Source organism: Zingiber officinale, chromosome 11B (genome assembly GCF_018446385.1).
Source record: "Zingiber officinale cultivar Zhangliang chromosome 11B, Zo_v1.1, whole genome shotgun sequence".
NCBI classification, from domain to species: Eukaryota; Viridiplantae; Streptophyta; class Magnoliopsida; order Zingiberales; family Zingiberaceae; genus Zingiber; species Zingiber officinale.
Genome location: NC_056007.1, coordinates 88,573,596 through 88,600,420, shown reverse-complemented (window position 1 = coordinate 88,600,420; position 26,825 = coordinate 88,573,596). Strand labels below are relative to the sequence as shown.

Sequence of the window (26,825 nt, the reverse complement as noted above, 5' to 3'; positions counted from 1 at the left end):
TTTGTTGTTCTGAAGCTCCCCTCTGACCCTTCTTTTATATGAGGCTCGGGGCGCCCTGGTGGGACGTGGCAGGTCCAACCAGCAAGCTCCACGTGGCAACGCGTAAGTTTGGATAAAACTTACCTCCGGGCGCCTGGACCTCCGGGCGCCTGGACCTCCGGGCGCCCGGACCTCCTATTTCCAGGAACTCCTCTTGCAAAATAGATTAGTCCGAGGTAAATATATATCCTGTAAAACAGTTTGTTAGCACAGTTAAAGTTCAACAATGTAATAGAAAAGAGTATGACTTAGATTCCGTCTTTTCGAGACCGGAATCTAGTCACGATCTCGACTTAGATATCCGAAATGGATCTAAGTCGGATCGACGCCTAATGTTCCCTTCCCGGGAACGCGTCATCGCAGTCACTCCCCTCCAGTGACTTACCTCACTTACCGCTTGCAGTCAATTGACTTGTCTCTTAACTCACCAGGTCTCCCCATCAATTGTCAGGTCTGCAGACTCAACTACACAGCCCGTCGACCCGCTTGGACTTCGTGCCAACTATCCGGTCAGCCCGTCGACCTAGCTGGGCTTCGTGCCAGACATCCGGTCAGCCCGTCGACCTGTCTGGACTTCTCCTGCACACTTGATCAAAGTGTCAGACAACAACAAACTAACTTAACCTGATTTGTCATTCTTCAAAACCTGGGTTAAATCGCTAGTGCTAACTGCACCAACAATCTCCCCCTTTTTTGATGGAATGACAACCTGGTTAAGTTAGTGAAAACATATGCAAGAAACAACATGCATTTATGTGGTTTTAAAGTTAGTTTGTATTTTCAAATTGGTTTAGCTAACTTAACCACCTAACCCTCCCCCTTTGGCATTCATCAAAAATAAGCATGGATTAAGTAAGCATACACATAGATTTCAGACAAAGTATGAAATAATGTAAAGTTAATCTGGGGGAGTTTAAAACATAGATTATTTTGCTTTTATTTCTTAAATCTTAAAAAAAAACTAAGTCTCAAAACATAACTGATTTATAACTTTGTAATTTTGAAAGATAGCTAATTTTTCAAGTATAGTTTTTAAGGTAAAAGTTAAGTTTTCAAACATAATTTTTCAAAATCAAAATTCAAAAACTAAGTTTGAGAGATAGCTAATTTTCCAAGTATAGTTTTTTAAGGTCAAAGTTAAAAATTAAAGTTTTCAAACATAAGTTTTCAAAATCAAATAACAAAGCAAAACTAATTTTTGTAAAATTTTAACTTTCAAATTAAAATGTCAAAATTAAGTAAAATCAAATTTTAAGAACTAGAGTTTTAAATTCAATTTTCAAAAACTAAGTCTAATCAATTTTCAATAAAAAGTAAAACAGCTTAGTTTTTCAAAACTAGGTTTAAGAAATTTTTAAGAAAATATTTTTCAAAAACAAATTTAAAATATTTTTAAATAAAGGGAAAATTTTAATTAATTCCTCCCCTTGAACTTGACATAAAATTTTGAAAGTATTTGCTAAAAATATTCAAAGTAGAGTAATTTTTAAAACAAAGGAGTTTTCAAAATAATTTTGTAAAATTCTTTTTCCAGAATCAAATTTCAAAGTTCACGAGTACTAGTTTTAAAAACATGGTTTAACATACTTGAAAAGTTTGGTTTTCAAAATTAAGTTTGAAAAATCGAAGTAGTTTTATTTCTCCCCCTGAACCTGACATTAAATCAAATGTCTAACCAGTTTGTTACTGACTGACTTATCAGAAGATAGCAGCTTTCACTTGGTTAGTCAAGTTAAGTTTAACTAAAACTTGATTAATGTATATTTTGTATTTAACGCCCAGACTTATATCGATGCACTGAAATAAGCATCTTAAGTCTTAGGCAAGTGGTCTATACATCTCACCCCTTTCTATGTTCGTCAAACACAAGCAAGGTAAGCCTAGGGTTTTGGTGAGATGCTCAAAACTAGTCCTATAGGTACATGCTTTCTAAGGATTTTGAGCTAGTCTAAGGCTAAAAATATATTTAAAAATCTAAAAATAGGAAAGTTTTGAAAGCGAAATATCCGAATGTTGAATCAACGGACGCTGGGCACGTGGCGCTCTCCGGTGGCTGACGTGGATTTTCGACTGGTTGCACGAACCTCCGGCGAACCTGCACAGAAGTCGGGCCGGGAAGGGGTTCCCGGCGGCGACCCTCCGACGCTCAAGTCAGGCAAGCAGATGAAAAAAGTGGCTCCAAAGATGTTAAACGCGTACCTCCGGCGAAGGGTGAGGGCCTTTATATAGGGCAGCGGAGAAGCGAGTGTACACCTACCGAGGTGTACACGTGTCAGCGGCCCATACCCCAGTAAGGACTTGTCAGTGAGCTTACCTGACCCATACTGCTACAGTCCAAGCCTGTCCTCGATGGGACAGCGGAACCCCGTCATAAGATTTGTAGTATGGCCTACATGTGGACCATACCCGCTGTCAGAAAAAGATGTCATTTGTCCTTTTGCCCTTACTCCCTGGAGAGAGTCCAGCCGGCCGGCTTCCGAAACATCCAGCCGGACGTATGCGGTGGTTTACTTGGGGAGATTCTTACTCACGTGCTTTGTGGAGACTGTTAGCAGTGCTACCTGATGGCTTACTCCCCATCGAGTTGTCTTTGATTCTGTTCTGACCCGTTCGGCCGGTTGACCCGCCCCTTATCCGATCGGCCAAACCTCATACTGCCCTTGAGTTTTAACCTCTGCGTGTCATTGACTCCCCTCGAAGGGGTCCCCCATCCTTACCGCCGGATCACTTGCCTCCCCTTCATGTTCAGTCGAAGGAGGCGATTAGTCCGACTGACTGGACTAGTAGCCTAGCCGGGCGGCATCTTCAGGCACTCCTCCTCCGATCGGCTTCCCGCAGGGATGGCCTTTAAGGTTGGTCAACAGTAACCTTCCTCGGATCTACTCGTAACCCGTGCCAATCTTCGGCATTAAGGCTGAGCATGCGCTCATTAAATGCATCGAATGACCAAACGCCACGTGGCCAACTGTCGTCATCGTACGGCGGCGGCGGTGTGGTGCTTTGATGGGATCGAGACGGTTCGAAATGGACGACGCGATGTGCACTTTGACTCCCGTGACCTGGATCCAACGGCGGAGGCCGCCCGGCCTCCGCCATATAAAATCTTCGCTCTCTCCCATTCCCCTCACTTGCCTCCGCGATTTCAACCCCTGTCCCCAGCGCTTAGAGCTTCGGCGATACCGTCTCTGTTCTCCGACGCTCTCCGGCGCCCCTTCCTTGATCCCTTTCCTCTCTGTAAGGTTTTATAACTTTTCTTCCTCATTTCCTGTGTCTCATCCGCATTTCTTTCCCTAGTTCCAATCCTTGAAACTTCTTTTCGTTGTCTGTTATTTTTCTCCTGCCTTTTTGCCTTTTTGACTCCTCCCGATCGACTCATGGCTAGTTCTTCCCATCCCGAAGAACAGCCCCTCGGTCCATGGTACACTACCATGCATTCCCGATTCGAACAGCGGGACTTCGATATTCTGACAGACAATTTTGAAATCCCAGATGATTTCGAAATTCGTTTAGCCGGTCCTTCCACTCGGCCGCATAGGCCGCCGCGCGGAGCTTTCTGTGTCTTCCGCGACCAGTTTACCGCCGGTCTGCGTTTCCCTGTACATCCGTTCATCATAGATGTTTGTAATTTTTTCGGTGTGCCGCTCGGCAGTCTGGTACCCAACACCTTTCGTCTCCTTTGCGGTGTTGTTGTTTTGTTCAAGATTCACAACATCCCCCTCCGACCGGAGGTCTTCTTTTATTTTTATTACCCCAAACAAGCTGAGTCGGGCACCTTCATGTTCCAAGCTCGGTCCGGCTTAGTCTTTTTCAACAAACTACCCTCTTCCAATAAACATTGGAAGGATTATTTTTTCTACATCCGAATGCCCGATCGGGCCAACTTCCCGACCCAGTGGCAGGTCAGCCTATCCCCCACTCCCGAGATGAAGAAATTCAAGACTCGACCGGACTATCTCCATGCTGCAAATATGCTAGCCGGTCTGCGCCTTGACATCAATAAGCTCCTTCACGAAGGAGTGATGTACATCTTCGGTCTGAGTCCCATACGGACTCCTCTTCCGACCGGATTCGGTAAGAATTTTACTTTGGTATTTGCTTTGATTGCTAACTGATTTCTTTTTTTTCCTTTGCAGCGGACATCGTCATGGATTCGGTGATGGCCGACATTTTGAAGAGAAAGGCGGCGGCTCTGGAAGCGGCGGCGGCCAAAGAAATGGAAGCGCTCGGTATCCAGCCGGTCGGATCCCATGAAGGAGAAAGCGGGACTCAGGCTGAGTCAACTGTTCCGGCTTCTCAACAGCACGTGGCGAGCGTAGCCACTCCCACTGGGGAACCAACTGTCCTCGAAGAAGGTTCCTCTCGGGAGGGAGAGCCACCTGTACAAAAGCGACACCGAGTGGAGACTCCCCTTCGGTCGGCTACCTCCGCGGTCCAACCATCCGAGCGGGTCACTACGACTGCTCGGGGCAAGGCGCCAGAGGTCGAAGCCATTTCGTCCGACCGGACGCCTTCTGAATGGGATGAGCCGACTGCTCCAATCGAGGCTACTCCGGTGAGCACCCTTCCGCCCGCTCGTCATTCCGTCCAACGTTCAACCATTCATTCCAGTTTTCTGCGCCGGCTTCTGATCCCCTTCCAACCGCCGGTCGGACGATCCCCGGCCACGGCCGCACTATACGAGTCTCTCTTCATCTCCCGACTGAAGAGTTGCTGCCCGAGGCCGACCGCCCGACCGTGCCCGAGCACACCATCACTTTGAAGGGGCGCCTAGCCGAGATGTGGGCCGACGCTTGGGAGCGCGTCGCGCTGATCCCCCTCCGCAACCTGGTCAATAGCCACATGCAGGAGGCTACGGGGGTAAGATCGTTTTCTCTGAAGTTCTGCCTGCATTTTTTCGATCGGCTGCTAACAATTTTCTTTTGCCAGAGATGGGTGGAGGAGATCGTAGTCTCCAACCGCCTAGCCATGGTGGACGAGGAGTTAAGGCAGCTGAAGGCAGCTAGCGGTCCGTCTGACTCTCAGGGCCCTTCGTATGCCGAGCTGCAAAAGGAGCTGAAGAAAGCTCAAGCTTTGTTGGCTGCCGAGCAAAAAAAGACGGCCGATCAGGCCCATGCCTTGGCCGAGTCCAAGCGACAAGTCAAGTCGCTCGACACAAAAATAACTTTGGCCACCACTCGGAAAAATACGGCTATCTCCGATCTGGAGAAAAAGAACGTGGAGGCTCGGGGCCTGGAGCTGAAGATAAAGGAGTTGACAGAGCAGCTCGACAGGGAGAAGGCGGACCGCTCGGCCGACGCGTCCAAGCTTCAGAATCTGAATGAGGCCCTTACTTGCTCCCAGGCGGCTTTCAAAGAATATTAAGATGCCGAGCCGAGTCGCCTCGCTGCCTTAAGACAGAGCTACATCCGCTCGCCTGAATTCTCGGAGAAAATATGCGAGCGGATGTACACAGCCTTCGACTTGGCTATGACCGCCACCACCACTTATCTGAAGTCTAAGGGTCTTCTTCCGGAGTCTACTAATATTCCGGCCGGCGATCAAGTGGTGCTTCTGAGCAACATTCCCAGGGACCTCTATGATTTCATTGAGTAGACGTCTGTAGGTGTAGTTGGGTCGCTAGGCCAAAAAATGACCTTTTTTGTACTTAGGCCGCTCGGCCTTGAGTTCTAATTTTAATGCAATGTTTTTCTTTCACGTATTGTCTCTTTGCTAGTGAATATGTTGTCTTCTCGCCCTTCCGCTCGGCTAAATATGTAACATTTCGACTGCTTAATATTAAGCTCTGATCGCAGAAATTGCTCGCTAGATCCCGACAAGTACCCTTGAGTGCTGGGCCGAGCGGACCATAGAGATGCGCTAACAATATTGAAGCGAGTTTCTGGGGCAACTGCATCCCTTTTATGGGCATCTTCTGCTCGGATGATTTATAGACGCCGGCTCGTCTCTCGATATTTAACGTCGGAGCTCAACGGTCATCCGCTCGGACGTTTATAGACGTCGGCTCGTCTCTCGATATTTAACGTCGGAGCTCGATGGTATTCCGCTCGGACGTTTATAGACGCCGGCTCGTCTCTCGATATTTAACGTCGGAGCTCGACGCTCTTCCGCTCGGACGTTTATAGACGCCGGCTCGTCTCTCGATATTTAACGTCGGAGCTCGACGGTCTTCCGCTCGGACGTTTATAGACGCCGGCTCGTCTCTCGATATTTAACGTCGGAGCTCAACGGTCATCCGCTCGGACGTTTATAGACGTCGGCTCGTCTCTCGATATTTAACGTCGGAGCTCGATGGTATTCCGCTCGGACGTTTATAGACGCCGGCTCGTCTCTCGATATTTAACGTCGGAGCTCGACGCTCTTCCGCTCGGACGCTGGCGCCGCTCTCGATATTTAACGCCGGAGCTCGACGGTCTTCCGCCGGCCGCTTATAAGCCGACTAGACCTTTGGGCCTTGAGCCGAGCGGAACGTAGAGTCGGTCGTACGATATCGACGTCGGAACTCGACGGTCTTCCGCTCGGACGTTTATAGACGCCGGCTCGTCTCTCGATCTTTAACGTCGGAGCTCGACGGTCTTCCGCTCGGACATTTATAGACGCCGGCTCGTCTCTCGATATTTAACGTCGGAGCTCGACAGTTTTCACCTCGGATGTTTATAGACGCCGGCTCGTCTCTTGATATTTAACGTCGGAGCTCGACGGTCTTCCGCTCGGATGATTTATAGACGTCGGCTCGTCTCTCGATATTTAACGTCGGAGCTCGACGACCTTCCGCTCGAACGTTTATAGACGTCGGCTCGTCTCTCGATATTTAACGTCGGAACTCGACGGCCTATTAAGGCTAATTCTCATTATATACTCCCGAACGGCCTAGGGTCTTCGTCATTGAGCCTCCGACTCGGCTAACATACTCCCGGCCGAACGGCGCGGGATCTTTGACCTCGATCTTGCTTCGAATAATATACACCCCGCCCGAACGGTACGGGGTCTTTACCATCGAGCCTTTGACTTCGTGTAATTTATATGCCCGACTGAACGGCACGGGGTCTTCGCCTTCGAGCCTTTGGCTCGTATAATTATACGCCCGGCCGAACGGCACAGGGTCTTCACGCAGTAGGCCGTTCGACGGATAATGCTCAATGCGTTTTTATCTTTTTGCTTCCTGCATTACAAGGACATAGGCGACTAGCATATATACAAAAATGAGTTACATCGGTGCACCTCTCACCCAGCTCGGTACGGCTGGAGATGATTTGCGCTTCATGATTGATCCAAGTCCCAATCCATCTTCATCCGCTCGGCGGTGCTCCCCCTTGAATGCCGGTTGGATCATTGTCTTGGGGGAGGCGTCCACTCTGGGATCATTGCCTCCGCTCGGGGATGATTGCCTCCGCTCGGCCACCTGATGCTAACGTTGTTTGTTGCTTCAGCCGCTCGGATTGCGCATTAGCTGCTCTTGCCTTGATTAGAGCGTCGAGTTACTTCGTGGAGAGCATCATCGTGGGCGGTCGTCCAGTCTTGTCCATTGCTTCCGCTCGGATGCAGGAGCGTTCCCACAGACGGCGCCAAATTGATCCTGTCCGAATGCTGAATCAACGGACGCTGGGCACGTGGCGCTCTCCGGTGGCTGACGTGGATCTTCGACTGGTTGCACGAACCTCCGGCGAACCTGCACAGAAGTCGGGCCGGGAAGGGGTTCCCGGCGGCGACCCTCCGACGCTCAAGTCAGGCAAGCAGATGAAAAAAGTGGCTCCAAAGATGTTAAACGCGTACCTCCGGCGAAGGGTGAGGGCCTTTATATAGGGCAGCGGAGAAGCGAGTGTACACCTACCGAGGTGTACACGTGTCAGCGGCCCATACCCCAGTAAGGACTTGTCAGTGAGCTTACCTGACCCATACTGCTACAGTCCAAGCCTGTCCTCGATGGGACAGCGGAACCCCGTCATAAGATTTGAAGTATGGCCTACATGTGGACCATACCCGCTGTCAGAAAAAGATGTCATTTGTCCTTTTACCCTTACTCCCTGGAGAGAGTCCAGCCGGCCGACTTCCGAAACATCCAGCCGGACGTATGCGGTGGTTTACTTGGGGAGATTCTTACTCACGTGCTTTGTGGAGACTGTTAGCAGTGCTACCTGATGGCTTTGGCTGAGCGTGCACTCCGATCGGCCCTGCGATCTTATCCGCTGAGCGCCGGAACACTGACTTTCGACGAGACACCTTCAACCATCATCTAGACGCCGGCCAGCCGCCCGGCCGGTCGAACCCGCCCCTATCCGCCCGGCCATCTGCTACTTTGGCTTCCCCGTGGCGTTGACTTCTCCGGACGGGGGGCCCCTGTTCTTACAACCGGATCATCTAAGGCTAAAAATATATTTAAAAATCTAAACATAGGAAAGTTTTGAAAGCGAAATATGTTTTAACCTATAAGTTGAGAATAACCATTTTTGAAAAAAAAAATATTTTTGAAATTTGAAACTCCTAGTCTATTAAGATCAAACATAATCAATCCATATCAGAAAGAACACTGGATAGATCAAAAGTATTCTACACGTGATGTAGATAACTGAGGTGTCATAAGTAGAGCTACTGAGATGAGGAAGTGGGTGGTCCAGATCCCAAGGAGCGAAGTAGTGTCATCAGCTCAGTGTGTCGAGTCTGCCCGTCAGCCCGTAACTCGGAGACCTCTCGCCGCATGTCACGCTGAAAGTCAAAGTTCTCCTGCTGGAGACTCGCCATGGCTCTCTCTAGTCCGGTCATGCGGTCGGCTAGAGTGCGTGGTGCGTGACGTGGTGCTCGAGCTGGTGGTTGGGGTGGAGCGGCCTCCTCCGGAAACAGTGCAAGCATGAACTCATCCTGCTCGGCCTCCCCCTATGCGTCTGGATCGTGCTGGTGCCGTGCCCCCCTCCGCCAAGATATAGTACCGTCGCCCTCATCTATGTGGATACTAGCTAGAGAGAAGTTCCTAGTTGCTATGACGTCAAACTCAGTCATATAGAGAATGTCTCCTCTAGTGACATCAATGTCCAACGAGGACATATATGCTGTCAGAATGCGACAAAAAGGCATGTGGACTCGACTATTAGTCACGTATCCAGCAGAGTAGATAATGGTGGAGAAGATATGTAGACTGATGTCAATATCTAACCTATGACTCAGGGCATAGAGTAAAAATGAGTGGAATGAGCGCATCACGACAATGTCCCGTGTGGTCAGTGGTAAAATGCAGAAGACTAAGACCCTATAAAGGGCGTAGTCCTGGACTCGAAGTTCTACCGACCTAAACTGGGTCACAGTGGGTACTCGCTCTCCCCCAAAAAAATACGAATAAATCGTATCAAGAGTGATATGTGAGTAGGGATCCCCGAATGGAAGATCCCCGGGAGGATAGCACAAAAAGGAACAAGTGGATGGAAGTAACCCTAAAAACTCCCGGATCGTTGTAGGGGATAGCGTGATATCAGTACCCGTTGCTCTAGTAGTATAGGTAAGATCGTCTACTTTCACTAGGTTGTTATAAAATTCAGCACACAGACTTATGTTTACCGAACTAGTACATTCAACAAGGTTCCGTAATTTATAGTGGTTTATAACCTCCATAACGGGAGCACAAGAAACTAGAAAGAACGATCTATCTATACATTTAGTCCTAATGGCCATATAAATGGTTGACTCAAACTTGACTCTAAGTTCATCTGTGGGAAATCTAGGGTCAGTACTAGCGTTAGAGGGCCCAACACCAGTATTCTTTCGTTTCCTACTGTATATATAAAAGAGATATTCTAAATGAAAATATTAAGACAAATTTAGAAGAATTCTAAGAAAAAGAAATTACCGAGGAGTCATCGTAAAATATAGAACTGATGACCTCAGTTGAGTCGCAGCAGCGTCTTCACCGCTAGAAAATTTAATTTTAGAGTACTCTCACACTGAGGTTCGGATAGAACCTTGGTAAGAGTGAAAGGTTGTGAGACAATTGCCCGGACCCCTAGTTCCTAACCTTGACCACCAACTCCTCCTGACTTTTGACTGTCATATTCTCTTGACTATCGTTTCTGCCTATCACATTCACTATTTTCAGTATTACAAGCATCCCCTTTAAGTCTAGTCGAAGGAGACTCATGTCTGACTGACTAGACCATAGTGTTGGAACCCCAAGGTTATTTTGGTGTGATCAACAAGTTAAGTTAGTCCTGTGTGTTTCTAACCTTGTGTCTAAGTGTGCAGGAGTTTAGGAGCACAGGTAGTCGAGCGGAAGACGCAGCTAGCGGGTGCGTCCGAGGGATGACGCGCTGCGGAAGAGTACACCGGCGGACGAAAAGGAAGTGTGCGGTGGTTCCGAGGGATGAAAGCCGAAGCGAAAGATTGCTCGGGGAGCAAGAGACGCAGCTAGCAAGAAAGTCGGGACGGGGTGCGACCGAGGGATGAAGACTGCGGATGAGTACGCTGGTGGATGAGAAGGAAGCACACAGCGATTCCGAGGGATGAGAAGCCGGAGAGGAAGCCCGCTCGAGAAGACCGGAAGTTGAGTTTGGGTGAGCTCTATTCCGGATGGCAGAAATCACTCAATTGAGCGGAAGATTCTATCTAAGGCGAACAGAGCCGGAGCAGAAGATCCGGGGCTGAAAAAGTCAACGGGGGTTGATTTGTTCCTCTGGGGCGCCCGGAGCTGTCCAAAGCGTCCGGACCCCTCCGGGGCGCCCGGAAGTCAAGTTTTGACCAGATCGAGATTTGACTCGATCTGAACGCTGGGGATAAAGTTTTATCCCCCAGGGAGCCCGGACTTTTTCAGGCGCCCCGACCAAGGCTATAAATATAGCCTTGGTCCAGAAGCTTTTTAACGAACTCACGAATTGTATTTCCAACGCTTGTACGCTTCAATTTTAGTTAAGCTTCTGTCTCTGCGCTTCATTGATGTACGTGGCTTCTCTGCCTGAAGGAGTATTTAGTGCTACATTTATCTTGAATTAACAACCTCCCCGATTGTAACCAAGTAAATATCGTGTGCCTCGTTTTTATGATTTACTTTCTGCTTACTTTATTTTATAAGTGTTAGTTTAAAAGTTCGATAAGGGTTGGTTTTGTCTTTGTGTTTGCAGGCTATCCAACCCCCCTTCTGGTTGGTCGCAACGGTCCTACACATAGTCTATTCAATGTCTTGCTATTTAGCCATGTAGGAGATGCTCGTATGTTGCTGACCGGACTTGATAGATTGCCGACTTTATAAAAGTAAGAAAAGAACTTGTGATGGTGCGCCCCTTCTCTTCCTATTGTCATAAATATTGTTCCTTTCCCATAGCGTCATGTTTCTGCCCACCATACGTTTCTCAGGCAATAATTCACAATCTTCTGTGATGGTTCACTTTGATCCAATGGCCCTGGGAGATGGCTCTTCTTCCCATGAGATTGTAGAGTTTGCATCTCATGATCATTCTTTAAAAAGGGGTCCCTCCCCCAGGCTTCTAACACCCTTCTCCCCCATATCCTCGTGATGCCTCATCATTCTTTGGCGTAACCCTCAAGGTAATGGAGTCGGAATCCCATCTCCAAGCCATGATTCCAGAGATCCAACAGCTACAATTAGAAGTGAAACATCAAACTCAACTACTTGCTAAAAAGGAGGGATCATTAGTAGAAGTATTGCATACCCTGAATCTCCACCACTCGAACCAAAGAGAACTTGAGGCGTGTCTGCTTGTTGCCCAGTCTAAAGTCCGAGCTAAGTTTGCTCTGAAGAAAAAAGCCTCTCGAGGCTTATCGCAAAGGGCTATGAAACTATATGACCTAGAAATAACGCATGCTTCTGTGATATCCCGCCTCTCCATGGAGGCAAAGGCCAAGGATCGAATAATACTGCAATAGCAACATGACTTGGACCTAAGAGCAATTGAACTGAGCTCCCTCAAGCCGAATTAACATGAACCAAATATGAGTTGGCGTCTTCCCAATTTGCCTTGCATGTCTATAAGAATAAGTCAAATAAATGTTTGAAGACGGGGCAAACGACCTATTTTTATTTGGGTTGTAGTTCGTCCACCCGCTCATAACTGGGGTGGGAGGAGCAGTCCGACACCTATGCCAGGAAGAACACCTAACGAATGTTCTACCGAATGTTCTACCGAATGAAAGAATTGTAGGAGAGCTGTAAAATACGACGCCCAAATAATAATTAAATAATAGGGTTTAATGGACGAATAATCTTATTTGAATTTTTAGGAATTTTTAGAAAATTTCTGGGATTTAATTGGAGCCCGTAGGATATATTTGGAGGGAATAAAATTATAGGTTTTGGAAAAAGTCCGTTTAGAAATACTCGAAAGTAGGAGTTGATTAAGGAAAGTACTTAGGGTTTGATTAAATCAAACCGAAGTTTTCTAACTATTTTATTTCCCTCTCCCGAGCCCTATTTCTTCTCCCCGTCGCCGAATCCCTTCCCTTCTCATCATCTTGCGACGCCAACTCCTCTCTTCTTCTCAACGAGCTCGCGACCTGGTGCCCTAATCTCGCCGACTTCGCTCCTGGCCTTCCTCGCCTTCTTCGTTGAGCTCACGCCACCGAATCCTCAACCTCTCGCGGCCCTACTTCTCACGCGGCCACCACAGCCGCGACCTTGCTTCCTCCAGCTAGCACCGAGACGCCGCACCAGTGCCGGTGTAACCGAGCCCCAGGCGCCCATCCTCATCTCTCCCGAGCCGTGCCCTAACGAATCTGACAGGTCGGTTTCCCCTAGTAGATATGAGATTTCGGTTTTTCTTGTTGCTTGTAAATCGAAGCCGATGTTGACCTGGATTTGGGGCAATAGGGTATGCTTGATTCCTTCTTTTGATCTAGCCTTTCTTCTTCCCTTTGCTCTGATGCGGACCTCTGAGTTGTAGGCTGTTCCTCCTAGATGATTCATCGTTCCTTGTATTGGATGTGTTCGTGCCTATAGCTACAGAATCGGAATGCTGCTGGATGAATTCGGAAGTGTGGATTTCAACTCAAGTTTTGCATCACTGTACTTTTGGTGGATTTCTAGATTTTTGTTTTTGGTTTCTTGAGGTTCCCGAGTCAATTTTAAGAACAATCTGTTTTCTCCTTGAGTTTTCGGAAGTTTCGGGTGGACGATGGTCAACTCAAGTTTTGCATCACTGTACTTTTGGTGGATTTCTGGATTTTTGTTTTTGGTTTCTTGAGGTTCCCGAGTCAATTTTAAGAACAATCTGTTTTCTCCTTGAGTTTTCGGAAGTTTCGGGTGGACGATGGTAAATCCATCATTTTTTTTACCTCGGTGTTTCTGTTGCTGTTCTTGATAGTGTTGATTTGCTCTCTGTGCAGTTTTAGTCCATTGACAGTTTTGGGTTCACGAATGTTTTCGTTACCTTGTGATTGCCTATGCCTTGGCAGAAGTAGATCTGGTTCTTTGGCAAATGGAGACTTTAGTTCGATCTGTTGCGGTTTTGTAATAAATTCAAATGTTGATTGTTCCTTGTGTCATGTTAGGTTGCCGGATTTGCGTGGTCATACTTTAATTCCTTATAGCTAATTTAAGTTCTGTGATTTAGTCTCTGCCTTTAGTGATTCTGGTTTCTCTTGGGATAGATTTAGATGGTGTGGATTTTAATTAAGGATTTACTGGTTGGATTAATCAAGGTAAACCGACGATTAGTGTTGATTAATAATCATCGCGATAGAGAGTTACCTTATCAGTTTTGGGAACTAGGTTTAGTTAGTTGATGTATAACATGATTAGCTAAATTGTATATCACGTGACTTGCAGGACGTTGATTGAAGACGGTTGACACGATCCACGTATAAAGGCGGATATTTCTTGCTTTGTTTCTTTAGTCCTTTGAACTTGGTGCATGAGCTATTTTTGGATAAGAACTGCTTTACCTTGACTCTACTCATAATTTTCCCTATGTTTGATACTTCCACTCAAAATCTTTGAGTTACTCATTTTTATATCCATACAGTCTCTTGTTGTTGTCCATGATCAGTAGCAGATACTAGATACCATGTTTGTATTTTTTTTTTTGACTGTTGCTTATTTATGTGCGATATTGAGCATGCTGGCTTCATGTAGCATACCAGTTTCTGTTTATATATATATATGATGACTGTTGCATTGTTCGCATCATGTCATTACATGCATGCCGCATCTTCGGCCACTCGAGAGAGTGGTAGCTGGAGTTGATGCCGCTTGTCCTGTCGTGCCACACTCGGCCATTCGTGTGAGTGGTAGCTGGAGTACGAGCAGCAGGGACCCCATCGCAGATGTAGCTAGTTAGCTACTATGCAACTGTCCCCTCGACCATTCGTGTGAGTGGTAGCTGGAGTGGTGTACAGTCTGTCACTGACCCGGCTGCGGAGAGGTGGGCGGGAGTGACCATCCGTGCATACGCTGTTGTTATTATATTTGCTTTGACTGCTGCTGTCTATATATGCTGTATTGCTTACTGTTATTGTTCACATATGCTGATATGCTTGCTTAGGTTGAGATATATTCTCATTGTAGATGTTTAGTCATTGGAAATATGTATATACCTTACTTATTACCTCTGTAGCATGAATATTACTGTAGCAGATTAGTACCAGTTCTTACCTACTATACCTAACATAGGATATGGTTTCAGGTATGAGTGCTTATTTTGGTTCTATTGTAGTATCTGCTATTTCTTTTATGAGACTGTATACTCTTGGCTCACTTTCTAGTTATATGTATGTTCATGCACTATCTCTTTCCTTACCCGCTGAGTTCCAATACTCACCACCCTGCAAAAATGGTTTTCTTTCGCCAGGTAGCAGGTAGATGAGTCATGGATGCTTGGAGAGTCCCAGCTGCCAGTCCCACGACACACTCGAGGATAGTTTCTTTTCCGGTTTTGGTTGCTAATGCTATTTATGTTTTGGTTTTGTGAACTTGGTATTGTATGCTTCGATATGAATTTTGGAGTCCCGTCGGGTGGTTGCAACATTTTTTGTTAGTGCCGTTGTTAGTTTTACGTTCGTATCATTTTATGTCTTCCGCTGCTATGTGTTTACGTTCAGCCATGTAGGCTTATTAAACTGCGTGGTTGTGATAGTTATATTCTATATATATTCCAGCCGAGTGTGGCTGATGTATATTTTGTATGTAGTAATGTTTCATATTGTCCGCCGTACAGTGGAGGTGCTGCCGAAATTTCTTCGGGCAGGGACCCCCCCCCCCCCCCCCCCCGGGGCGTGACAAGAGCGGCCAAAGGATACCTTTTTGGGTTTGATTAATCAAACTATCTTTGTAGTATGTGTTGATATATTGACTTCCATGTTAGCTTATCATTTTAAATTACCGTGATTAAATCATGAGATTGAGTATGCGGTGTTGAAGGATTCAACATGTATTGCCAAGCATCACCATGAACATGTTAAGCACCCGTCAAAGCATCTTTTGAGATAAGAACCGGACGAGACGATTATAGAGATAAAAGTCGGACAAGGTGGTCATAGAGATAATAGTCGTGCGGAGAGGTTGTAGCAATAAGCGCTATACGGAGCTTATTCCTGACGAGGAGGTTATAGGGGCGAGAGTCTTTTTTTACTTGTAACTCACGCTGGTACGAGAGTCTGGAATTAGATCGGATGGTCGTCTGATTTTATGGTCATTGGGACGTGAGAGCCATGTTCGCTTATAACTTACAGTAGGGTGAAAGTCTTGAATCTGACCGGACAGTCATCTTACATGATGGTTGTTGGGACGTGAGAGCTCTGCTCACTTATAACTTGCACTGGGGCGAGAGTCTAGAATCTGACTGGATGGTCGTCCGACCAAACGGTCATTGGGATGCGAGAGCACTACTCTCTTATAACTCACACTGGAGTGAGAGTCTAGAATCTGACCGGATGGTCGTTGGGATGAGAGAGCATTGCTCGCTTGTAACTCATGCTGGGCGAGAGTTTGGAATTTGACTGGACGGTTGTCTGACCGAATGGTCGTTGGGACACGAGATCTCTGCTCGCTTATAACTCACAGAGGGGTGAGAGTCTGAAATTCGACCGGATAGTCGTTGGGACGCGAGAGTTTTGGTCGCTTATAACTCACATTTGTATGAGAGTCTGGAATATGATCGGATGGTCATTGGGACTCAAGAGCGCTACTCACCTATAGCTCGTGTTAGGGCGAGAGTATGGAATCTGACTGGACGGTCATCCGATCGAATGCTCGTTAGGACTCGATAATCTTTCTCACTTATAACTTGCTCAGGGGCAAGAGTCTAGAATCTGATCGGATGATCATTGCGTAAAGCTCGCTTATAACTCGCGCTAGGGTGAGAGTCTGGAATCCGACCGGATGACCATTAGGCGCAAGAGCCCTACTCACTTATAACTCACACTGGGTGAGATATAGAATCTGATTGAATGGTCGTTGGGATCCGAGAGCCCTGCTTGCTTCTAACTCGCACTGGGCGAGAGTCAGGAATCCACCTAGATGATTGTCTGATCGGATGGTCGTTGGGATGCAAGAGCCCTGATCGCTTATAACTCGCACGGGGGCGAGAGTCTAGAATCCTATCGGATGGTCGTTGGGGCGCGAGAGCTCTGCTCGCTTTTAACTCACACTGGGTGAGAGTTTGGAATCCGACCAGATTATCGTCCGACTAGATGGTAGTTGAGATGTGAGAGCCCTATTTGCTTATAACTCACATTTCGGCGAGAGCCTGGAATTCGACCGGACAATTGTCCGATCAGATGGTTGTTGGGACGCAAGAGATTTGCTTACTTATAACTCGCACTAGGACGAGAGTCTGGAATCCGGCCGGATGGTCATTGGAATGTGAAAGCTCTGTTCGCTTATAACTTACACTGGGGTGAGTGTCTAGAATCCGATCGGATGGTCGTTGAGACGTGAGAGCCTATCTTGTTTATAACTCACACTGGGGTAAGAGTCTGAAATCCGACTGGACGGTCATCTGACCGGATGGTTGTTCGGCACGAGAGCCCTACTAATTTATAACTTGTATTGGGGTGTGAGTCTGGAATATGTTCACGTTGATTTTTTAGAGATAATGATCGTAGGACATAAGTCTTTCGGGTATCTCATACGCCCTATCCCCTAAGGTGCTAACCTAGTTACATCTCCAATCGATTTTATACCTCTTCTCTACGCAACAGCGAACCCGTCTACATAATATCTTGGATCACAACATTTCCCTGGTTCTCCTTGTCTCGGGTCTCCATCAGCTCCTTTCCTATGCGGCTCAACGGACCACCTAGGCTATCTTTACCTTGAGGCGGATTGATAGGTTGTGCTGCAATGTTGTAATTAGTGGCCTACTGCTTCAAGAGTTGAGGTGCAACTTCGAGCGAGGGGAGGCCTAGTTCAATAGCTCAGCATAGTCCCGAGCGAACTGGAGGCAATTTCCGGTATCATGAGAGTGAAACCGATGGTAAGTAAAGTATCAAGCTTTCCATGAGGAAGACTTGTTGATAGGGGTATGTACGGCCCAGATCCGCTGGACCACCCCTACCTCTCGAGTCAAAGGGAAATTCGGTTGGAAGTCCTTGGGATAGACGGGTGGTGGTGGTGGCTTACTGTCTGCCCCCCCCGGTTAGAGCAGGAGTCTTTACCTCCTTCTTCCGAGCTACTTGAGTTTTCTCTACATTAATGTATTTGGCCGTTTTTCCCAATAAATTGCCGAAATCATTTATAGATTTTTGGATGAAGACTCGAAAGAAATCTCTCTCTAACAGGCCTTGGAAGTATACACTTATTAATATCTCAAAGGTCACGAATAGGATGTCTAAAACCACCTAATGGAAATGCTTGACGTATGCTCATAGAGATTCTGCAATTCCTTTTTTAAGGGCAAATAGACTGTGATTAGTCTTTTGGTATATCTTACTGCTGGCAAAATTATGTTGGAAAGCATTTTTAAAGTCCTTGTAATAAGTGATAGACCCGACTGACAGTTTGCCAAACCATCTTAGCGCCAAGATAGAAAAAGTGGCCAAAAACACTTGGTTTTTATGACATCACTATATTGGTGCAAGAGAGTGGCATTTTGGAATTTTTTTATGTGATCATCTAGGTTATTGTTTCCTCCGTACTCTTCGATAGATAAGGGCTTAAACCCCCTAGGGAGTTTCTCGTCCAACACTTGTTGAGAGAAAGGAACGTTGAGTTGTTCGAATGTCTCCTGAATGGATGGGGTCTTTCCTCTCTTCAGGTCCTTTGTAGGTAAGTTCTCGGTCGAGAAAGCCTTAGTTCACTCTATTTTATTGCAACCTTCACCAGAGGCTCGATACAACACTCAGGGGAAGTCCTATAACTACTTCCTCTTAGACCTTTCGTCCAAGCCAGAGGGCACATCCCTCGAGGCCACAGGTGCACGGCACGGGTGAGAATCTACAGTCTGTTTTTCTAAGGTCACTTGCATCTTGGCCTCCTTGAATAGCTCGTATTCCTCGGGCATCATAGTGACATTGATTTTACCGGTGCCCTCTATCTTCACGTTCCAGAGCGAGTGAATGTGTTTCCACAGACAGTGCCAAATTTATTCCTGTACGGGAGTTGAGTCGAATGGAGGGTCAGCGATGTGGATGGGATGTTGACTTGGAGAGGACTTTGAGATTAGGACTCGCAGGTACACCGACTACCTCAAACCTCCACACGGGGCAAAGGAAGGACCACCCTCCAAGGGTATCACGAACCTACGCACGCACACGCAGACCCATCACATGGGAGTGTTAGAGCCCAAAAACCAGGGAAGAGGTCCCTGACACAGGCCCTTCGACGTTCAAATCAGAATATGTCTCCGATGGGAATTAATAAAAGTAGGGGAAGAAGAAGATGAACAATAGATGCGAGCGTATGAGCGAATGAGCATACCTGGCCAATAGAAAGAACCTCCTTTTTTATACTGTCTTTCATAATTTATGCAATTATTAGACCTCATAGAATGTTGAATGACAAAAAGTGCACGATGAACTCCCCTTGGATAGAGCATAAGAATATTCCTTGACAAATTAGTCATTACTCTTATAGATTGTTGAGATTCCTTGAGGCAGATTGATCGGTTGGGTTGTAATCTTGGAATTAGCGGCCTACTGCTTTAGGAGTTGAGGCGCAACTTCGAGCAAGGGGAAGCCTAGTTCAACAGCTTAACGAGAGTCCCGGGCTAACTGGAGGTAATATTCGGTATCATGAGTGTGAGACAGATGGTAAGTAAAGTATCGAGCCTCCCATGAGGAAGACTTGTTGATAAGGGTCCATACGACCCCTACCTGCTAGGCCACCCCTACCACGATCCAAGGGAAAATTCAGTTGGGAGTCCTTGGGATGGACGGGAGGTGGTGGTGGCTTCATGTTTGCCCGCCCGGTTAAAGCAGGAGTCTTTACCTCCTTCTTCCGAGCGGCTTGAGTTTCCTTCATATTAATGTATTTGATCGCTTTACCCAATAAATCATCAAAATCCTTTGCAAATTTTCGGATGAGGGCTCGGAAGAAATCTCTCTCTAACAGACCTTGAAAGCAGATATGTATTAATATCTCAGAGGTGGCGGAAGGGATGTCCAATGCCACATATTGGAAATGCTTGATGTATGCTCATAGAGATTCCGCGATTCCTTGTTTAAGGGCAAATAAACTATAATTAGTCTTCTGATATCTCCTACTATTGGTAAAATGGTGTATGAAAGTATTTTTGAACTCCTTGAAATAAGTGATAGGCCCGACTGACAATCTGTCAAACTATCTTAGTGTTGAGCCAGAAAAAGTGGTAAAAAAACATTTGGCATTTTATGATGTCGCTATATTGGTGCAGGAGAGTAACATTTTGGAATTTTCAGATGTGATCATCTAATCATTCTACCTCCGTACTCTCTGATAGACAAAGGCTTAAAACCCCTAGGGAGTTTCTCGCCGAGCACCTCCTGAGAGAAAGGAATGCTAAGTTATTCGAATGTCTCCTAAATGACTGGGGTCTTTCTTGTCTTCGAGTCCTTTTTGGGTGAGTTCTCGGCCGAGAAAGTCTGAGTTCGCTCCATTTTATTGCAATCTTCACCAGGGGCTCGATACAACGCCCGGGGGAAGTCGTATGACTACTTCCTCTTGGACCTTCTGTCCGAGGCAGAGAGCCCATCCCTCGAGGCCACGGGTACACAGCGCAGGTGAGAATCTGCAGTTTATTTTTCTGAGGTTGCTCGCATCTTGGCCTCCTTGAATAACTTGTATTCCTCAGGTGTTATAGGATGTTGATTTTATCGGTGTCCTTTATCTTCACGTTTCAGAATAGGTGAATGTATTTTCATTGACGGTGCCAAATTTATTCCTGTACGGGAGCTGAGTCAGATGGAGGACCAACAATATGGCTAGGATGTTGGCTAGGAGAGGACTTTGAGATTACGACTCGTAGGTGCGTCGATTACCTCAAACCTCCACACGAGGCAGAGGAAGAACCGCCCTTTGGGAGTATCACGAACATGTGCACACGCAAACCCATCACATGGGAGCAATAGATTCCAAAAACCAAGGAAGAGGTCCTTGGCACATACCCTCCGACACTTAAGTCAGAACAGGACCCCAATGGAAAGGAAATACGGGAATAAGAAGATGAACATTAGATGTGAGTGTATGAGTGGATGAGTGTATTTGGCCAACAAGAGCCATCATTTTTATACTGTCTTTCATAATTTTCATAATTATTAAACCTCAGAGAATGTTGGATGCCAGGGAATGTTAAATGACAAAAAGTGCACGATGAACTCTCCTTGGATAGAGCATCGGAATATTCCCTGACGACTAGCCATTACTCTGATAAACTATTGAGATTCTCTTACAATGTTGTCCCCGGTGAGGAGTCGCCTAGGGATAATCTTACTGTTCTATATGTCGACCGGGAGTAGGTTGGGACTGTGCTCATGAGGCGAGTACTGAGACCTAGAGGTCCGATCAGCTAAGAAGCTGAATGGACGTAAGGCTGGGATGATATTCAGGAGAAGTGAGAGGACTGAGCCCTAAATGTCCAACCGGCTAAAAAGTCGACTGGGAGTAAGGTTGGGACGGTGCCTAAGAGAAGTGAGGAGAATGAGCCCTAAAGATCTAACCGGCTAAGAAGTCGACTGGGACAGTGTTAGGAGAAATGAGGGGAATGAGCCATGAAGGCCCGACCGACTAAGGAGCCGACTGAGCATAAGGCTGGGGCGGTACCTAGGAGAAGTGAGAGGACTGATTCCTGAAGGTCCGACCGACTAAGAAGCCGACCGAGTGTAAGTCTAGGGTGGTGCCCAAGAGAAGTGAGGGGGTTGAGCCATGAATATTCGACCGATGTAAAAAATCAACCAGGATAAGAGAAGTGAATTACTTGGACCCGTCGTTCTGACCTTGACCACCATCTTCTATTGGCTTTTGACTGTCACATTCTCTTGACTAATGTTTCTGCCCTATCACTGGGGTCATCCACTATTTCCTATATCAGGTATGCTTTATAACGTTACGGTCCAAGATATTTATAGAAACTTCTCCGCTCGCGGTATTACCAATCATAAGATGTGGACTAAACAAAATTATTACTATATGTATTTTTTATATAAAAAAATAATTAGAAAAAATTACTAATAAATTTTAAAACTATTTTCAACGTGAAAAGAATAAAAAGTATTAACATAATTTAATTTAACTTTTATTAAAATTAATTATTAAATGGTCTCATTCTTAATTAAGTAATAAAAATAATAATATTATTATTATTTTAAAAAATTATTGACATAGAATGAGCGTCCTTTTTATAATATATGAAAAACAGAACGTCCGATTCCAATAAAAAAACAAAAGGTTTATTTTTTATTTTGCCAAAAATTTAAAAAAAATACCTTTTTATATATAAAAACGCATTTTCTAACCATATTGTCCAAGTCATCCTTAAAATATTTTAAGGTGGCTCTTAAAGTATTAAAAATTCTAATAGAAATGCTAAAAATAGAATTAAATTTAGTTGAAGAAAAAACCAATGAAAAAGTCTAGCTTGTCCGCTGGAAATTTAAATACGCACGTGTCCTTTTTAATTTTCTCTTCGACCTCACGGGGGCCCTTCCTCCACTAGTAGCTTTTCCACCAATTATACTGACCCTAAGAAAAGGAATATATCCATTTTCCTTTTTCAAGGTCTAAAAAGATGCGAAAGCACATCACTAAATATTATAAATTTGTCACAAATAAATATTAGAATATTGCGTGTTTGATCATTAGAGAGCTAATGCAGTGTGGCGTCAAGATAGCGTCTGATGTCAAAATGACCTTATAGATTCATCTAACACCACCGCATCCAACTAAAATTTCACTAGACGACAGTAGCATAGCAGCTGGGATAAGACTTAATTTTTATTATTGTTATGACAATATCAATGGATCGAGTTTTTAAATATGATCGTACAAAGTCATGAGGTCGGATGGATGGAATGAAAGAAATTTATAAATGTATGATATTATTTATTTTAGATTTATATTAATAATTTTATGTGGTGTTTGGTTCTTTTTTTAAAATTGGAATGAGAATGAGTATAATAATATTATGAAATATAAATGGATATGAGTTTGAGTATCATTCTTAAAAATGATGTTTGATTAGTTGAATATTTTCAATCGGAATAAACATAAATTCCATTTTTTACTCTTAGAGAAAAATAAGAGAAAAAAATTAGATAGGAGGAAAAGTTGAATGTGAGAGAAACATATGATGAGAAAGAAAGTGTGATAGAAAAAATGAAGAGAGAGAAAGTATGATGAGAGAAAATTAGGAGAGAGAGCATGATAGGAGAGATTGGGAAAAGAAAAAATATGATAAGAGAGAAAGAGTGATGGGGGAAAAATTAAGAGAGAGAAAGTATGATGAGATAAAATGAAATATTGAGGAAAGAGAAAGTATAATGATGAGAGAGAAAATTGATTGAGAGAGAAAGAGTGATGGGAAAAATGAAGAGAGAGCAAGTGTGATGAGAAAAAATGAGATATTGAGAAGAGAGAAATTAAAGTATGATTAGAGAAAATAAGGAGAGAGAGTGCGATGAAAGAGAATGAAGAGAGAAAAAGTATACTGAGAGAAAATGAGGAGAGAATGGTAAAATAAATTGAGGAGAGATAAAGTATGATGAAAAAATGATGAGAGAGCGTGTAATGGGAGAGAAAGTGTAATGGAAAAGAATGAAGAAAGAGGAAATAAGGAGAGAGAGGGTGTGATGGGAGAAAATATAGAGAGAAAATGGTAGAGAATGTATGATAAGAGATAATAATGAGAGAAAATATGACGAGAGATAATAAGGAGAGAGAGTGTGTGAAATGAAAGAAAAATTGAACAAATATACTAAGGATATTTTTGTCAAAAACTTAATTCACATTCCTATTTCATCAAAACCCAAGGGAGGGAGTAAGTTTCATCCATACCCAAATTTTTTAGCTTTATTCCAAAATCTTGATTCTATTTCCATCAACTAAACATAAAATTTGGGAATGAATCCATTCCTTCATTCCCAAACCTCTAAATAAACGTCACCTTAATTTTTAGATTTTATCTAAACCTATCTAAACTAACTGATATCAATAAAGATACATATCTTTTTCTTTTAAATTTATGATTTGTTTTTAGGTATTTTTAATATGGGATTTTAATTATATTTTTAATAATCCTTTCCTAAAAATAGAATTATTATTATTATTATTATTATTTTGTCTAGACTCTTCTCAAGTATCATCATGTTACTTTTGACTTATTCTAAATTTTTCATACGCATTAAATCATTCTGACCTGCTATAAATCTCTTCGTAAGCACCCAGTAATTTTAATTTACTTCGGATCTTCTCTCGAGTATCCAATTATTCTTGATCTGTTTCGTGATTCCTCACAAGCATCCAATCATTTTAACCTGCTCCGGATCTTCCCTCGAGCATCGGATCATCCTGACCTACTCTAGATTTCTATGTAAATATCCGATAACTCTGACCTGCTTCGTACATTTCTCAACTTCATTTAAGGTCACCCCACATGATATTTGATCTGGGCAGTGATTCTGATACCATTTGTTGTGTTATAAAAATTTACATATCTGATATTGTCCACTTTAGACGTAAACCCTCAAAATTTTATTTTTAAACTCTATTTAAAATGATTCGTACCGATGAAAATATTTTTTCCTTTTAAATTTATCATCAACTCTATGTATTTTCAAAATAGAATTTTAATTTTATTACCCACACTAGCCAACTTCAGAATTAAGCTTTGTAACTATTTAGCAAAATATATATCACAAAACCTAACCCCAAATCGATGATCAGAAGAGTCTCATCATGGAAGAAGGCAACAGAGCGAGCTGCGCAGGCAGCGAATACTCAAGGGACTACTAGCTAGCTAGTGAGAAAAGGAAAACGCAACGTCGAGGCTTAATTGGAAGGCAGCGCTCGTTACGCTGCTTCGTGTCAATTTAAAAGCCTACTATTTTGGCTTTTAAATAGCCGCTTTCAACTAAATTTCAATGCGGTTTAGTCAGTGACGTGTTTCGTCTGTCTCTCCAATTATATTCAATTCCTCTATAAAAACCTGACCATTCTTTACAGCCCAATCACCATTTCCTTTATCCTGTTTACTCCATGAAAACCCTCTGATGGAGTTCCGCGGGAGGGCGGCGCCGGATGATCATGAGTCCGACCTGAGAAGAGGACCTTGGACGACGGACGAGGACCTCCTCCTCGTGAACTACATCAGTGCCCACGGCGAGGGACGCTGGAACTCCCTCGCTCGTTCCGCAGGTCGGTACTTCTCGATTCATTAATTAATATGCATCGACTGGTGCTTAATTAATTAATTAATTACTTGATGCCCTCGGGCAGGGCTCCGGCGTACCGGAAAGAGTTGCCGGCTCCGGTGGCTGAACTACCTCCGCCCCGACGTCCGGCGGGGCAACATCACCCCGGAGGAGCAGCTCCTCATCCTGGAGCTGCACTCGCGGCTGGGCAACCGGTGGTCGAAGATCGCGCGCCACTTGCCGGGGAGGACCGACAACGAAATCAAGAACTACTGGCGGACGCGGGTGCAGAAGCAGGCGAAGCAGATGCGGTGCGACGTCGACAGCGAGCGGTTCGCGGACATGGTGCGCTCCGTGTGGATGCCGCGCCTCGCCGAGAGGATCCGCGAGCAGAGCAAGCTCCCCTGCAGCGCGGAGACTTCCGGCGCCTCCTTCGAGACGCAGCGACTCTCGTCCCCGCCGATGCCGCCCCCGGCGGCGGCCCCCGAGAGCTTCGCGAGCGACGTCGACGACGTCTGTGGCCAGTGGATGCAGCCGGAGCAGAGTGAATGGCCGGCGGAGAGCATGTGGACCGTGGAGGACATAATTTGGTTACAACAGCAGCTTTGAGATGGAAGATTAATTAGTCAATTAACTTGTTAAAACATCAATTAAGCGAGTAATTAAGGTGCAGGACGATCTGAAATTCTTTGCACAATAACATCAATGATATTGTGAATACCTTTCGATTCATAGAACAGAGTGTGTGTTGCTTCTGTTTCAGCAGTGGAAGTACTGATGATGATTAGAAAGCTTGCTTACGTGAAGAACTTAACCAAGGATATTATATAATAATAGAAAATGCTGGCGTGCTTGGCCGGAGCTAGGGAATGGTGTGGATGGCTGCTCTGAAAGGCCGTTTAATTTGCGTGGAACGTCCATTGAATTAGACGCAAAATTGGACTAATTATCTCGGAGTAGATGAACATAAGAGAAGGGGTTTCCTTAAAATAGTATTTGATTAAGCGTTAACGACATCGATTGTACTTGGTGCTTGTCCACATCATAATATCATACTCACTCATTTTTCTTGCTATATGTAAATATATTTCAATCTCGATGAAGAATAGGATAACAGTGCATCCGTAGACATATTTATCCATTTTTTTCTATTTAAGCTCATAGAATAATCCAGCTAATTTCATGTTACATGTTACGTTATTTGAAAAGAACTTTCTCTTTCACCAAAAGGAAAAGCTTTTTGAATTAGATTTCTAACCAATCATTAAACTGGAAGATATATTGGGCATGTCTAATGCGAAGGAAACAGAGGGTTTTAATAATTTCGAGTTAATAAGGAATTTAAAATTTTCGCTTCTCTCGTGTGTGACTGATATCTCGTGATATATTAAATTAATTTCATAAACTTATTCATCCTCTGCAGAGCTGAGAAGACGGTTTATTGGGAATATGATTTGACTGTTGACTGGATAAAGATTTCGTACAGTCTTATAAGACAAGGAGTGGTAATGCCGAGTTAAGAAAAGGGTGTTTGATATGGTCTTTCGACGTTTAAGGTACTCAGTTCAGGCTAAGAGAATGGTAGAGAGAGGAGAGAATAATGAAATATCGCATATTTTTGTCTATCTTTACTTATAGATGGAAATTTTCTTTTATTATGTCACTGTATTATCTATGTACGCATCCCAAAGTATTTACATGTTTTTCAAAAAAATTTTTAAGAAAAGACAAGTCGAGAGGTGCCTTTGACATCTTTTCTTGAGCGAACGCGCAAATCTCTATGATATGACGGATTACAAATTTTTAAAGTACGATTTACGCGCGGGGCATTCTTTATTATCGGCAGTACAAATTTCTAAAAGAGTAAGATAAGACATGTATGTAAGTCCCACTATAAGTCGACCGACCCCCACTAGTTCGGGATATCGCCAGCTCGACCGTATAGAGTGAAGGTACTGACCTATTCCTAATCAGGTTTTACTATTGCCGGAAAGGCACATTGTATCCGATCAGATCTAAAGTCCAATCGGCATGGCCGG

The 26,825-nt window shown here is 44.6% G+C and overlaps 1 protein-coding gene and 1 long non-coding RNA gene across 2 annotated transcripts; both read left to right on the top strand.

Moving 5' to 3' along the window:
* The first annotated feature begins 12,387 nt into the window (after window positions 1–12,387).
* On the top strand, window positions 12,388–15,031 carry LOC122034598. The gene is made up of 2 exons (XR_006126737.1): window positions 12,388–12,751; window positions 14,817–15,031. It is a non-coding gene; the product is annotated as an uncharacterized LOC122034598 (long non-coding RNA).
* Window positions 15,032–24,599: 9,568 nt separating this feature from the next.
* LOC122034444 (transcription factor MYB2-like) lies at window positions 24,600–25,518 on the top strand. The gene is made up of 2 exons (XM_042593698.1): window positions 24,600–24,790; window positions 24,872–25,518. Exons 1-2 carry the CDS (start codon window positions 24,646–24,648, stop codon window positions 25,393–25,395), a joined length of 669 nt encoding a protein of 222 aa, XP_042449632.1. The 5' UTR covers window positions 24,600–24,645; the 3' UTR covers window positions 25,396–25,518.
* Window positions 25,519–26,825: the final 1,307 nt, after the last annotated feature.